The sequence below is a fragment of the Agrilus planipennis genome, unplaced genomic scaffold, assembly GCF_000699045.2.
Source record: "Agrilus planipennis isolate EAB-ADULT unplaced genomic scaffold, Apla_2.0 scaffold15, whole genome shotgun sequence".
In the NCBI taxonomy this organism is placed as follows: Eukaryota; Metazoa; Arthropoda; class Insecta; order Coleoptera; family Buprestidae; genus Agrilus; species Agrilus planipennis.
The window spans coordinates 554,206-568,342 of NW_020438871.1; the positions used below are offsets into that span (position 1 = coordinate 554,206).

The 14,137-nt window shown below is 31.7% G+C and overlaps 3 protein-coding genes across 11 annotated transcripts; all 3 read right to left on the minus strand.

Moving 5' to 3' along the window:
- Positions 1-469: 469 nt before the first annotated feature.
- On the minus strand, positions 470-3,491 carry LOC108735239 (myotubularin-related protein 14). 2 transcript variants are annotated; one of them, XM_018467106.1, is made up of 9 exons: positions 3,302-3,491; positions 2,991-3,247; positions 2,612-2,935; positions 2,276-2,558; positions 1,947-2,221; positions 1,688-1,891; positions 1,408-1,632; positions 1,252-1,338; positions 470-1,192 (listed from the first exon to the last, which is right to left on the minus strand). In XM_018467106.1, the coding sequence occupies exons 1-9, from the start codon at positions 3,410-3,412 to the stop codon at positions 1,045-1,047; spliced, it is 1,914 nt and encodes a 637-aa protein (XP_018322608.1). In that variant the 5' UTR covers positions 3,413-3,491; the 3' UTR covers positions 470-1,044. The 2 variants fall into 2 exon arrangements, with proteins under 2 accessions (XP_018322608.1, XP_018322607.1); XM_018467105.1 differs by having other exon boundaries at positions 1,408-1,635.
- Positions 3,492-3,673: 182 nt separating this feature from the next.
- Positions 3,674-8,756, minus strand: LOC108735236 (voltage-dependent calcium channel subunit alpha-2/delta-3). Of its 4 annotated transcripts, XM_018467091.2 has the most exons (19): positions 8,470-8,755; positions 8,173-8,413; positions 7,866-8,115; positions 7,663-7,794; positions 7,381-7,506; positions 7,071-7,318; positions 6,800-7,016; positions 6,581-6,717; positions 6,353-6,529; positions 6,215-6,289; positions 5,789-6,159; positions 5,549-5,724; positions 5,257-5,497; positions 4,917-5,175; positions 4,617-4,856; positions 4,398-4,560; positions 4,137-4,335; positions 3,871-4,066; positions 3,674-3,813 (listed from the first exon to the last, which is right to left on the minus strand). In XM_018467091.2, exons 1-19 carry the CDS (start codon positions 8,562-8,564, stop codon positions 3,724-3,726), a joined length of 3,633 nt encoding a protein of 1,210 aa, XP_018322593.1. In that variant the 5' UTR covers positions 8,565-8,755; the 3' UTR covers positions 3,674-3,723. The 4 variants fall into 4 exon arrangements, with proteins under 4 accessions (XP_018322593.1, XP_018322592.1, XP_018322591.1 ...); XM_018467090.2 differs by having other exon boundaries at positions 3,871-4,036; positions 4,617-5,175; positions 8,470-8,756; XM_018467089.2 differs by having other exon boundaries at positions 4,617-5,175; positions 8,470-8,756.
- An 876-nt stretch (positions 8,757-9,632) lies between these two features.
- Positions 9,633-13,565, minus strand: LOC108735241 (14-3-3 protein zeta). Of its 5 annotated transcripts, none has more exons than XM_025977415.1 (6): positions 13,458-13,565; positions 12,170-12,499; positions 11,691-11,814; positions 10,998-11,161; positions 10,460-10,576; positions 9,633-10,340 (listed from the first exon to the last, which is right to left on the minus strand). In XM_025977415.1, exons 2-6 carry the CDS (start codon positions 12,470-12,472, stop codon positions 10,302-10,304), a joined length of 747 nt encoding a protein of 248 aa, XP_025833200.1. In that variant the 5' UTR covers positions 12,473-12,499; positions 13,458-13,565; the 3' UTR covers positions 9,633-10,301. The 5 variants fall into 5 exon arrangements, with proteins under 5 accessions (XP_025833200.1, XP_025833191.1, XP_025833195.1 ...); XM_025977406.1 differs by lacking the exon at positions 10,998-11,161 and adding an exon at positions 11,334-11,497; XM_025977410.1 differs by lacking the exons at positions 10,998-11,161; positions 13,458-13,565 and adding exons at positions 11,334-11,497; positions 13,241-13,343.
- Positions 13,566-14,137: the final 572 nt, after the last annotated feature.

Below are 14,137 nucleotides of genomic sequence, written 5' to 3' on the forward strand. Positions count from 1 at the left end.
TAAATGTAAACAGAATTTTTGATTTTCAGTTTATCAAAATTGAATTATTTTTTTTTTTAACTCATGTAATTTTGTAATTAGGTTCTTGGGAGAGATATAAATCAAATAAAAATTTCATAGTTAAAAAAAATGTTTCTAGTTTAAGTTAATATTATGCAATTTTATTTGTTCGAGTGTTTGATGGGTGGCCTAAATCAAACATTTTATTTTTTCATGAAATCGATATCAGTACCTAAGTTACAAAATAACATATACCGGCGAGGAACATAATCGACCGTCCATGCAAAATTGTAAAATGATAAGAATATTCCCGTTTGTAAAGCAATATTCTACCGCACCAATAATCTATGCATTTGAAATAAATGTAATAGAATTTCCTTATGGTCGGTTAAACTTATTCGTGTAATATGGAGTTTATTGTTTAAATAATAGAAACAGCGATTTTAAAAAAGTATTTATTAATTGCTCTTTCAACAACAAAATATTACAGCATATTCGTTTAATTAACATTTAAAGGCACTTTGAAAAAAAGGTATTTTTTGTGCTAAAGCTTCTTCACCATTATCGACTTACATTCTTTTCTTATCCTTACCGATTTAAAACAGTTCATAAACTTTGATTATCTACTCAATTGCTTATAAGTTTAGAAAAGATACAAGTGCTTTATAACAAGTGTATTAATCGCCTTAGGTTTAGTTAACAAACTGCTGTGAACACATACAAATCTGGCAACAAGTTTAGTTGGAAACTGAACCTTTGCACAGCGAATTTAAAAAATATACTAAGCTTAATTAAGTAATCATTTCGACACTGTGGGCACAAGTCCTTGGACTTAATAGTTTAAATTACAATCTATTTTCATAGAAAATAACGATTACGAAGTCGGCATTGAAATCTGAACGTCCTTGAACGTTATCAAAATAGTAACAGTAAGTAAGAAAATAATCTTCAAAATAATTAACAAACAACGTTTTCCAGTTAACATAACTGAAAATTGTCAAAAACGTTAGGGTCCAAGCCCTAATAATTAGTAACAATTTACATTCATAATCTTTGTGTTAATCCGACCTTTTCAACAATATTACCCAGAAGACTGCTCAATGACGAATCTCCATTCTTAAACTTAAACCCTATTGTAGAACAATAGCAATGATAGAATATTGCCCTAACTTTTAAAAGTCTTTCTTTGCGCCTGAAAATACAAAAAGGCAAATATACAACATTATTAAAACAAGATAAATTAAAACTTACATTGAATGTATTTCATTTGCACTTAAAGTACCAGAATCTTCATCGATGATAGTACAACTGGAGTCTTGTAATAACGATGCGTCACTTCTGAAAACATAATTTCATGTTAAGAATATTAAAAAAAATATATATATATACATATATATATATAGTAACCTGTTAAAATGAGCACTACCACCCCCTGATTCGTTCGAGTCGGAACCCCTAAGACTTCCGGTACCACTTATCATCTGCCAACTACCAATACTAAGAGATGAGGAGGACTCCTGTCTTTGACGAAGACACGGAACCGTTGGTGCTGGCACTGTTACCGGTGAAGTTTTTTGTGGATTGGGCGACCACATTATTGATGTCCCCATTTCAGGAGGAAATGACGCATTGCTACTAAGAAAAATAAATTTCATATATACAACACCATTTTTTTGTACTATGTTACCCATTTGTGGACTCATCAGGTAAATTAAACCAAACTAATGGCTGGTCCTGGGACTTGCTACTAACAGATGAACAAACAGAATTTAAACTAATGTTGGAACCTCGAGACTCTTGATCTAAAAGCATACCATCCAACTGAGTGTCACTGTCAGCTCTCAGAACAGATCTATCAGACATTGCACTATCTGCTTTTCTCTTGTGACGACTAAAAGATATATAAAACGTTTAAACTGCCTGTGACGACGTGAGCGTACATTTACCTCAACGAAGTGGCAATACTGAATTCATCATCTGAAAGATGTTTCAACATATAGAAACAAAATAAGAATATCTCTTCTCCTTTACTAATCCTATCAGCCAAATTATGACCAAAAAGCATCCAATCGTAAGCAATTGTAAGGTACACAATTTGATGAACATCTAAACTTTGATGGGCAACACCATCAGCCCATAAACTAATACGAAGCATGGAAATAAATAAAGGAGTTCGGTCCCAACCACTAATGCAATGTATTAAAATTCCTGAATTACTGTCCTAAAAAGAAAACGATTTCAATTGATATTATTTTAATTTTAAGATGAAAATTACTTGTAAATATTTTAGTATTAACTTCATATAATTCTGTGTAATTTGTTCAAGATCCCACAATTTATATTTTTCCCAATTGATTTTTAATTGAGCTAATATTGGATCATCTGGAACTCCAATATTAGCATCAACGTAAGTTTGATCCCAGTTAAATACTAATCCTTCTGCCGTATAATCATTATCTCTATATTCCCGAAAAAATTCGCATCCTGGATAAGGAAGAGATATAATAGTAAATTCTGAATATCTATTCTCTTTGTCCACTTTTTCAGATGAAGTTACACTGCAAACAAAATTTTAGTTACCAAAATCTTGTCAAATCTAATTACCACTTACTTCAGTCCAAATTTGACCTTTTTCTTTTCTACCATGAAATCTATTATGGTCCCGACATTAAAGGTCTTTAACAGTTTAATATCCTGACACCTCACCTTGTTAAATAATTGCCAGTCAAACTGATTCTGAGTGACATTAGGTGCCGAACTACTGCTCTCATTATTTTCAGAACTGGAATCTGTATTATCACAAGAATCTGATCCACAAAATAAGTAATCAAGGCCTGATCTACCATAAATTTCTGGTCCTCCCGATAACGTTGCTGAACGACAAATATATTTTCCTTTGTATAAGATAACAGGTAGAGGAAAACGAGCTCGACATCTACATATAAAATGTATTTGTTACAAAAATAATAATTTTTGTGTATCTGACATACCTAGCAAATCTTGCCTTATTAATCAAATCTTTAAGCTTTGGAATATCGTAAATACTTTCATATATGGTATTAGTGGTACGCTGGGACATCTGTAAACCCATGTTAACAATATTGTTCTGATTGTGTTCACGCTCATACTCCAATATAATCAAACTGCTTGGATAGTTACTACTTAGTTCTCCGTAGGTATTATTAATTAAAAACAAGTTATAATCTTTCCTCATAAGTTCAATACTCCTCTCCAAAGCTTCTTTACTCTAAATTATAATATAATTAATTGCAAACTGCACACATATTTTCAAATTACTTACTTTGCTGTTATCTTCTTTGGCATGGTATGTATTCTTTGAAAAATAATTTAATAAATCTTGAATATCTTTTGGATTGATGTTTGTCATATTTAAATTGCAATTACCACTCATAATTGCAAAGAAAGTTATAAAAAGTGTTTTATTTTGACGTTTATACAACAACTATTTTGAGGTTAGGAGTATCTCGTCCACAGAGAATTTATCCTAACCTACTCAGATTCATAATTTTGTGACGACAGCAGGTCAGGATTCAGGCGACTTTTAAGTATGAAACGGCTTCGTTATTTTTCATACATGAAATATAAATATATAAATTAAAAACGAACAGTTACTGTATAGACTAATTTTTTATTTTAATACTAGTTACTACAAAGCTTATTTAATATTATAAAATGGTATGAAATTATTTCCTAATAAGTATTTCATATAAAAAGAATAACAACATGGATGAATAGTATATACCAGAAAAAGAGTAATTTAGAAGATTTTCCACACGCTTTTATTTCATGCTCCTGAAATTTAATTGAGAAATTAAGTTTGATTAGTTTTTAATAAATTACTGTACATACCAAAGGATGTTCATTATAGCATCCTGTTAATCTTCTTCTGGATAAATTGTTTAAATATAGTTTATGACAAGGAAAATCAGTAATGTTGTAATATACTTCTTTTTCCTCAACTGTGTAACATTTAGAACATTGGGACGTAGCTCGGATTGCTACCATTAACAAATTACTGTAAGGAATTCTTTTTACATAAAAAGGCCTGCAATTAATGTACAATATTACCAGGTATTACATATTACTAGGTCTATTTATAAAGTATTTTGTAGTACCTAGAACACTCCCTAGGTACTTCCTCAGGGAATCCGTGTCCCTTTATAAAAAGCAACTGATTGAGAATAAACAGGTCTCTTTTTTTATCACAAGGTCGACTTCTAAGTTCGTATTTCGGTTGTCGTAATTGGTAATAGTATTCTTCTTCCTCTTTTACTTCGCCCTTTCTTAAGTATCTAACGGTTGGCTTTGGGGTAGCTAAAATATTTACTTTTGTTGTATTTGTATTGTCTTAATTAAATTTTATTACGAAAAATTACTTGTGGAAGTTGTTGTGGAAATTAGGGACGAGACATAATTTTCTTCAGAACAGTCTGCATTTACAGGATTTAAATAAAAAAAATTGCATATATTTGATTCTACTATCAACCACGCAATTTTTGCCAAAAACCACTTGATTAATTTTAAGATGAAATTTAAAGGCTAAAAACAAAATATAACAATGTAGGAAACAAAAATGAATCTTTTACATTTCTTACCGTTTCTATAAAGCTTGAATCACTGGATATTGTGAAGTTAAAGGTACAAATAGCTTGTAAATCGTAAACTGTGACTTTTTCAAATATCCCTTGAGTTAACATTGAGTCCATAACGGCACCTTCTACTTCTCCAAAGAATTTACTGGTCATTTTCTTGTCCTTTGCTATAACTATGTAGCCAGAACTGTCTATTATATAACAATCCAGTAATTCCCCGCAAGGTTCGCACCCACTGCCGCACTTCAAAAAGTAGGCATTTAAAAGTTTTGGAAAGTTACCCTGTATTGAAAAATAGCTTACATCTAGTGTATTTTCTGTAATATTAAAAAATCTTTGATGTAGATGACTGTGTGAAAATTGGAAACCAACAACTGAAGCTGGCGTTTCAATTTTCCCAACTTTTGGGAAAATCGCATAACTTCCTGTAACTAAACTATCTCCTGTATATTTTTCCAGTGGGACAGAATAAACAAACGAGTCGGGATCGTGCTTGTGTTGTAATACCGCTTCTTTGTACCATATTTCATCAATAGCTTGAGGGTGAATATCGCCAAATTCGCTTGGTAGAAAATTATATTGCATATATGCATATAGAGAGGAAAAACATTGCAATACGGTTGTGTATATATATAAAACTTACAACTCTGAACTGTTATCTTTTTCTCCAAAAATGTACTCCCATCGGGTGAGTCCACTCATGGTAGCCACAAATCTGAGGGTGGCATTAAACCGCATGAATAAAAATTTATCTATCTCTTCTTTAAATTTCCATGGTTCTTCAAATTCTATCAAAGTATTTCTAGCGTCAAAGATTAGCCTTTGAACTAAATCTTTATCGCAATAATAATCGTCGTCTTGTAATGTCTTCCTTCCACATTCCGCTATAAAATACTTTTTTTAAATTTATATAACTCTTTCTTGTGAGACCTTACTTCCTTCCAAATCTTCCACATATATATTAAACTCTGGGTGTTTTTTCTTATTAGCAGCTTCATATTGCCTCCCCCACTTAAAATTTTTATCGTACATTCGTTCTAAAAAATGTAACAGTTCACTTTCAGGTGTATCAAATTCATGACCTTCCAAATAGTGATATTTACAATAAACCCTGCAATTTTAAACTGGTATACATACATCTATAATCACACTTTGTTTTAGTAATGATTATTTACCATTTGGGGTGAATTTTCCAATTGCTACCCTTAAAAAAACTTGTTAATTTAACTCCAACATTTTTTCGAATTTCGTCTCCAACTTCTAAAGAGTAATTTCCATATGAATCAGGAATAGCAATGGCAATGGAAAAGGGAGTGTTCTTGATAGGCGCAAAATAGTAATCAAAAATTTCCCTCGAAACTCTCCGCATGTCGTCATAATGATATTTTACTTTAACGTCGTGAAGTTGTCCTTCTTTTCCTGTTACTAAAGAGTTCCTCAACGAGAGCAATACAGAATCTGGTTCTCTAGGACCCTTGTTATTATCGAGTTGTTCCACCTCCGTCAAATCAATACTGTTATAGTTATGTTTTAAAACGCCTTTGTACTAAACACAGATAAAACATTATTACTAGGTAGATTATACGTAAATATTTACTTACTAGAGGTCTCAAATCCGGGTGCTTTAAAACGTAGCCGTTATTACTCACAATAAATGAATAGGCGTTTACTCCTATCTAATAGAAAAAAGGAAAATTAAATTGATAATTTTATTAGATTTACTTCATATTTTAACGTACTTTATATGGTAGTGTTAATTTTTCTATATCTTTTATAGGAATGTCCGTTGCAGCAACACCTAACAAGTCAGCAGTACGAGTGTCGTTCTGTTTATTAACTTTGGTATCGAAAGCAGGGACTGCTACAGATGTAAGTAATCTATATTGTTCAAATATGTTTGTATTTTCGGAATTGAACTGAAAAGCAAAATTAAAACAACTGCAAAATTTGTGAACGACAAATCTTACAGTCATGTCTGCGTAAGCATGAGTCCAAGATATTGGGTGATCGTCACCCTGTAATACTAAAGGTCTTGCTATTACGGGAATATATTCGTACACCGATTCTGATACCTGTTCTAATGCCTCTACTTGACTATAATACCCTACAAACAATATAACATTGCATATGCAGACACTTAAAGATTAATAATTTTAAACTTGGACTGTTTTTAAGCCTTTACAAACCTCGGTTGTTACATGCCATCCATTTAGCTTCTTGCTCATTAGTTACTTCGTTTCCTATTAGGTATACAAAAATTCTTACAGGAATAACAGAACCGTTATAAAAATTATTATATTTGTTAATTAACTGACTCATATTTCCTGCAACTCCGTCAGTTATAAGTATGATAGCTTGGTTACAGCTGGAGCTATTCCCGACACAACCCCTCTGTTCCCTATACTAAAATTGAAAACTAGAATTAATGTTTGTTATCCACTTATTTTATCGTTTCACCTTTTCGAGTAAAAGGAAAGATTTTTCCATAGCAATGTTCAGGTCAGCTTTATCGCAAGGATCTAGCGTCGACATGAACTGCTTAAAGACCTGAATGTTCTCTTGGGTAGCTTGAGCTAACATATCTTTAAAGCAAGGTACTAGATAGTCGGCCGTCTTTGAAAAATTCAATATGTTTACGTAATCGTTATTAGAAAAAGTTTCTAATATTTTAAAAACAGTTATAGCGGCAATGTGCTTACGAACCCCTACGTGAAAAGTGACCGTATAAAGTGGAGGAACATTTCTACAGAAATTAAAAATAATATACCTGCCATCGAACCGGAATTATCCACAAGAATAACAACATCTTTAGTACAGGTCGCTGCCTCTATAAACCAAGTCCGAATTCTACAGTCAAAAAGATCTTGATCGTGTGGATTGACCCACCTCATAGCTAATAAAAAAAATTAAATAATACCGAAAAGAGCGCAACGTTACTTTGTTCTTTTGTAGAATCACAAGGCGAAGCAGTACTATGCGATGTTAAATAGTTGTTATGTTAAAAAAATTTAAAGATAACAGGAAATGTGCTTTCTCATAAGAGAAGTACCTGGATAGTGTCTCATAACTCCAGTTGAACTTCCGAAATATTGCCAATATAAGGCTGGATCGGACTTGTAATTTTGTCTGAAAACTTCGTCTAGTACTTCAGACCATTTTATGAACGTCTCTGGTTCTTCATCTGAAATATAATATTTAACCATCGATATTTTAATATAAAATAAATTATTTGAAGAATTAATTTATACTTACGTCTATCATAAACATTTGTTGGAACGTGTACAGCGCTAAAACTAGTGTTCACTGGTAAATTATAAAAATGTGTATCATGATTTACTGCCATAGGTAAATACATAAAACTGTTATCTTGAATAGACTCGGGTAATTCGGTTGGTTCTTCTCCTTCAATTGATGAATATTTAGAACTGTAATAAGTGTAATTACTGCTGGTTGTATTAAACTCAAATTGTTCCGCTGCTTCTTCTGCTTTCTTTGATATACACTAAAAAATTACCACACAAATTACAAAACAATTTTAATGTTATTGTATATTTTCTACCCTAATAGCATCCATTTTTCTATCCATCATTCTAGCGATATTGTCAACTATTTCAACTAACAAAGATTTCGGATCTTTTTTTTCAACAGAAGCTCTTAGGTATGAGGAATCTTCTAAATGATAACTCTCGCTCCTCGGATTGCCCATTCGACTGAATCTTCTTTTAATTTCCGTATTATTTGTAATTAACTGAGCTAATTCCCAAAGTTCTATTCCAATTTTTTGTGCCCAATTACCGATCCTGAAAATTCTTTCTTATTTTATAACTTTCTTTTTTTCAATTTTTATAACACTTACAGTTGGCCTTGTGTTAATGCGCTACATTTTTGTAGAAAAAATAAAATACAAAACAATGTTAAATAAAGTTGAAAGGAACATGAAAACCACTTCATAATTTTCCACTCGGACGATATATTCTCGAAAGCAATTTGAGAACGTGTGCTGTAAACCTACTCAAAAATGCCCATTGCTTTATTTTTAGTTTTGAGCGAAGATATAGAAGTACATCGCATTCGTATCTTTAAATATTAAACGGATCAGAGACGGACTTTTCGCGTGAAGTTGAAAATTTATATAAAAAAATTAATAAATTTTTAGGGTGTATTTTCTGTAATATTAAAAAATCTTTGATGTAGATGACTGTGTGAAAATTGGAAACCAACAACTGAAGCTGGCGTTTCAATTTTCCCAACTTTTGGGAAAATCGCATAACTTCCTGTAACTAAACTATCTCCTGTATATTTTTCCAGTGGGACNACTCATCTACAGATTCTTAAAAAAATATATTAAATCAGCAATAACAATTAAGAACAAAAATGAAAGAAACAACAAAACGCAGAGAACACAATTTTAATATAATGAATACATATTATAAAAAGACTTGATTTAATTTTCTCATGGTAAAAATTTAATCAGATAAAAAGATATTTTTATATTTCATTTCCTCTTTCGTAATTGTATCTATTAGTTACAATAATTTCAATTTCTTTAATGTACTATATATCCGTTTTATTTTAATAAAAACGGGCCAAATATCATGTCATGTTCATTCATTCATATACAGAAAAACCGGAGGTGCATAAAAATTAATTTCAATGTGAGCATACTTACCTTATTTTACTTATACAATGTACCACATGGTGTTTGAATATTTTTAACTTTATTGTTAACCGCTCTTTTAAAAATAAAAAAACGGACCAACTACCAATGTTGAACAACATCGGTGCTATGTAAAAACAAGCGCACTTTATATTATTTCGATTTTATAATAAACTTGAAATATGCCCACCAGAAAATTTCGTTCATGTTTATGAAAAACACGCCATCAGCATTTTTTAGTTTCTTTTGTAGATAAAAAAATTGTCAAAAATACAAAATTGAGAGGGAAAAAAATGCAGCTGTAATTCTAAAAATTTCTTTATTTTTGACAAATATAATTCGCCGATACAACAGAAAACAAATAGAGCTGATAGCAGTTTATTTAGTACATATTTCATACATTTATATATAGCACATCCAAAGTGAGTGTTGAACGGTAAATAAAACGGGAGATGGATAGGAAGGACAAAGTTAGGGTCATGGCCCAATGCAGCGGAGTGCAAATTAACCTGGTGGGCTAGAGACGAGGCGAAATGTCTTTCTTAATAGTAGAGTTATTGTAAAGACGTACGTTACGTAGGTATTAAGTCGGGGAAAAAATACGAAATAACGCACGGCTCAAACACAAAAAAAGTAGAAGTAGTTAAATAAATTTAATCTTTAACAAGTGAGAAAACTTAAACGAAGTGGAAGTTCCAAATAAATTATAAATTAAAATGAAAAAAATGTATGGAACAAAGCCGCTGCTACAAAAAATCTTACAGCCTAACACTGTCTGATGATTCACATCATAATCAACAATCAAGAGAACATAACTGTAATGGAATCCATTTTCATTTTATTCGAACAGGTGAAATGTGAAATGTAATTTTATGCTTTACATATTTGGCTAAAAACAGTTACTGAAATATCAAAAGTTTCTTGTGAAACTTGAACTTCCAATTGCAATTTCACAACCAAGTTTCACAAATACGTTAACTTACATGAAATTTCAATTTTAACGGTTACAATTAAAAATGGACGCCACAATTTCAATTATCACCACCTTCTTGTGGTTCATCCGCTTCACCCTGCAAATAAAGAAGAAAAGTTGATATAAATATCCAGCAAAACAGCATGAAAACGTAAAATACTGAGTAGTACTAAATTTTTAATCAGGGACTATAAATGTCGATCATTTGTAACTTACTTGTGTGTCACTGGTCCAAAGCGTAAGGTTATCCCGAAGAAGCTGCATAATTAACGTACTGTCCTTGTATGAGTCTTCATTTAAGGTATCGAGTTCTGCAATTGCATCATCAAACGCCTGTATTTGAAAAACAAAATTAGTAATTGTCTCTTTTATCAGGAACATTGTTACAGCAGTTTCAATTTGAAGACCTCAACTCTCATGCACACAACACCGTTAAATTACTTTTATCTGTCTCAATATTTCCCCAAATAACAGCACAATTGGTTATGATTTCCAATTAAATTTTTGATTTGTAGGAAATAATCCATGCAGAATTTACACAAAAAAACATTTAAAACAGATCTACAAATTAAAAAAAAAAAGACAAAATCAAAATATGCATAAAATTGTATCATAATTTTTAAAGCTGTAACAACGTTCTTTAGAACAAGTTAGTAGTAGCAGGTATGAATTACATGTGAGCACCTAATAAACAACTGGTTAGGGGGGCATCAAGTTATTTTTCACACAAACAACAACACATCTATTTTGTAACCTGTTTAGCAAGATGGCATGCTCTTGCCGGAGAATTAATAATTTCGTAGTAAAACACCGAGAAGTTTAAGGCAAGACCTAGCCTTATTGGATGTGTTGACTGCATTTTTGACTTAGCTATATCGAAGGCTTCTTGATAGGCTTTCTGTGAATCTTCTACCACAGCTGACAAAACAATAAAATGTGAGAACTTCTATTAATTTACGTTTTTCCTTTTATATGCAAAAATAAATAAAAACGCTAATTGCCCAAAAAGTTGAAGAATGAATGAAGAATCTCTGACCCACATGTAATTCAGAACCTATGAAGACCAATACAAAATAAAAATAATAATGACCTGTTTTGCTAACTGACAAGCTTTGTCAGGGGAGTTTAAGATCTCATAATAGAAAACAGAAAAATTGAGTGCTAGACCCAATCGAATTGGATGTGTAGGTGTCATTTTTGCCTTTGAGATTTCAAATGCATCCTGGTATGCTTTCTGCGAGTCATCAACTACAGCTGAAAGTTTACAATTAAATATTAAAAGATATATCTTTTTGTTTTTTGATGTTATGTATAGTCAGAAAAAATTTCATTCTCTTTGTATCAGTCAGCCTACAGCAAAACCGCTGTTATTTACATTCTAAATGAAAAAAAAAAAAACATTTATATATAAATAAATGCAAAATAATACAAATTTAACAATACATACTATTTCTAGTATCCCCTGTAGCAACTTCAGCAAGGTATCGGTAGTAATCGCCTTTCATTTTGAGGTAAAATACTTTTGATTCAGCATTGCTGGCTTTGGGAATCAAATATTTGTCCAGAAGACCCTATAAATGATAAAAAAGATTTAAGTTAACTTATGATTTCTTCTTTTGGATTTCTAATTGTTTAGTTGTCCTATCAGACAACTAAAATTATGTCTTCATAAAATTCAGAAGAACGAAAGTTTTTTCACTTAACATCATACTTTATAATTGTTACAAAATCAAATTTTAAAAATATATCAGTAACAGCAAATTGATTAACTGTTAACAGCATTTAGGATATCGTATTTTAAAAATTCTTCACCATAGTTAAGAAAAAAATTATTTAAATGTATCCAAAACATATTAATGTTGCTTAATGCAAAATGTGGTTTTACTAAATGTAAATCTAGACTAATTTAATGCAAGTACAACTTACCAAAACGTCGTAACAAATTTCTCTGAGTTCCTTTTCTACTTTTTCTCGATATTCTTTGGCCATCTGCTGTTTACGTTCTGAGCCCTCAGTCTTTTGTTCAATTGATGAAATTACCCTCCATGATGATCTCCTGGCACCTACTACATTTTTATATGCAACAGAGAGTAAATTTCTTTCTTCATTGCTGAGTTCCACTCCCGTTTCTGTTACAGATTTCATAGCTGAAGCCATGTCATCATAACGCTCCGCTTGCTCAGCTAACTTTGCCCTCTGAACTAATTCTTCCTTGTCAACTTGAGACATTGTAGTAGTAGTAATAGTAGATAGATTCTATTTTTATGAAAGAAGGAGTTGATTAATAATCTTATGTATGACTCACGCTAAAATTATGAGTGCCGGCCGGTAACAAAAATTTTTGAAAGTAATGCCACTGACCAGACAAACGATAGCAAAATGAAACACACTAATTGAATGACATGGACAGATATAACGATTAGAAAAATGCAGACTTTTCCTTCCCTTGATTATCAACGAGGTATAAGTATTACCTTTTGAAGTGCAATAGACTACTGTTTAACAAAATGGCGTCTGCCACACCTTTTAATGCGTCGTAAATAGAAATTTTCGCGGTACTAAGAGACAATTTCTTTTTTTATAAATGATTACACTATAATATTCTTGATATTTATAATCATTAAAAAAATGGAACATCATAGCATGGCGGCACGCCAAAGAGGGATGGAACCTGAAGCCGCAGTCCACAGCGTGGCATGGCACTTCACGTAGATAAAAACCTCGTTTGCCGGTATAACTTGCACTAGCACTAATCTATCCTCGAAAAATTGCGTTAAATCTGATATCAAACCTATTACAAACCATTTCCGTTAAAGTAGAATAAATGTTGAAGGTCAACCGATTCTGACAAAGGTACAAAACCGCACCAAAATTTCAGATTTAATAATCGTCCAGTCAGATCTTCCGTAAAACTAATTACGTTATTAGTAAAAACAATAATTTTACTTACTATTAACCTACTATAAACTGGAGTTTCTTATGAATAAGCAGACTTACACGACTAATCTATACAGCAACAAGCACGACTAGAACACGACTACCGATGGATCGATGCGGGGGTTACAAACGATAACGCACGGACTGTGACTACCTATGGCGTACATAATGCTAACTTAAAAAGGATTAATACCGCCTTTAATCTTACAATAAGCATTAATTATGTGTGATGCGCCCTGTAAAATCTGAATTAATATATTAAATTTAGGTAACTTACAATGCAAAATGCAAGCCTAACCGACAACAAACACCTTTTTAACTGCTATCAATTCTGCAACAAAGTGAGACACAAAACCACCAAAACGAAATCTGACAACGAGCATAGAACACAGAACCCACAGAACGAAGAATAGGAACATTTGGTACCAACATAACCATTTAAAATTACTATCAAGTAAAATAATAACTGCTTAAATTTAAAATTAAACAATAAAAAAATAAAATGAGATTGTGCCAAATACAAAATCAAATTTTTTCAATACTTTTCAAATAAATTACATCTCTACTTGTAATGTTAAAAATTGTTTGAAAAATTAAATTTAAAGGAATTGTTTGTAAATAGGTATGCAACACATCGTACACTTCAGCATAAGTTGCTGATACTACGTAATACTAGTTTGCCCTGTGCTGACAGCACTCATAATTTCTTTTATATATAATACTAGTTCTTCCCCCTATCAGTCACTGTGAACTCGAAACTGTTAGCACCATTGCTTCGAGTGGTCGAAATTCACTTTTTTAAACAATATTATGACGTAATGTCGGCCATCATTTTTTTCTAATTGTTGCTGTTGTCGGCCATCATTCTTTTCTAATTGTTGCTGTTGTCGGCCATCATTTTTTTTCAATTGTTGTCGCATTGTTACTGATGTCGGCCATTATGGTTTTCTAATAGAT

Excerpts from the sequence above, each read along its gene's own strand:
- LOC108735241 (XM_025977415.1), bottom strand. The coding sequence starts at position 12,472 with ATGTCTCAAGTTGACAAGGAAGAATTAGTTCAGAGGGCAAAGTTAGCT. Across the intron at positions 11,815-12,169 it reads AAATTTGTTACGACGTTTTG|GGTCTTCTGGACAAATATTT; the intron begins GTAAGTTGTACT and ends TATCATTTATAG. Across the intron at positions 11,162-11,690 it reads TACAGGGGATACTAGAAATA|CTGTGGTAGAAGATTCACAG; the intron begins GTATGTATTGTT and ends TTGTTTTGTCAG.
- LOC108735239 (XM_018467105.1), bottom strand. The coding sequence starts at position 3,412 with ATGAGTGGTAATTGCAATTTAAATATGACAAACATCAATCCAAAAGAT. Across the intron at positions 2,559-2,611 it reads AAGGTCAAATTTGGACTGAA|TGTAACTTCATCTGAAAAAG; the intron begins GTAAGTGGTAAT and ends TTTTGTTTGCAG. Across the intron at positions 2,222-2,275 it reads TAATACTAAAATATTTACAA|GACAGTAATTCAGGAATTTT; the intron begins GTAATTTTCATC and ends TTTTCTTTTTAG.
- LOC108735236 (XM_018467089.2), bottom strand. The coding sequence starts at position 8,564 with ATGAAGTGGTTTTCATGTTCCTTTCAACTTTATTTAACATTGTTTTGT. Across the intron at positions 7,795-7,865 it reads AACAAATGTTTATGATAGAC|ATGAAGAACCAGAGACGTTC; the intron begins GTAAGTATAAAT and ends ATTATATTTCAG. Across the intron at positions 6,290-6,352 it reads AATTAACACTACCATATAAA|ATAGGAGTAAACGCCTATTC; the intron begins GTACGTTAAAAT and ends TTTTTCTATTAG.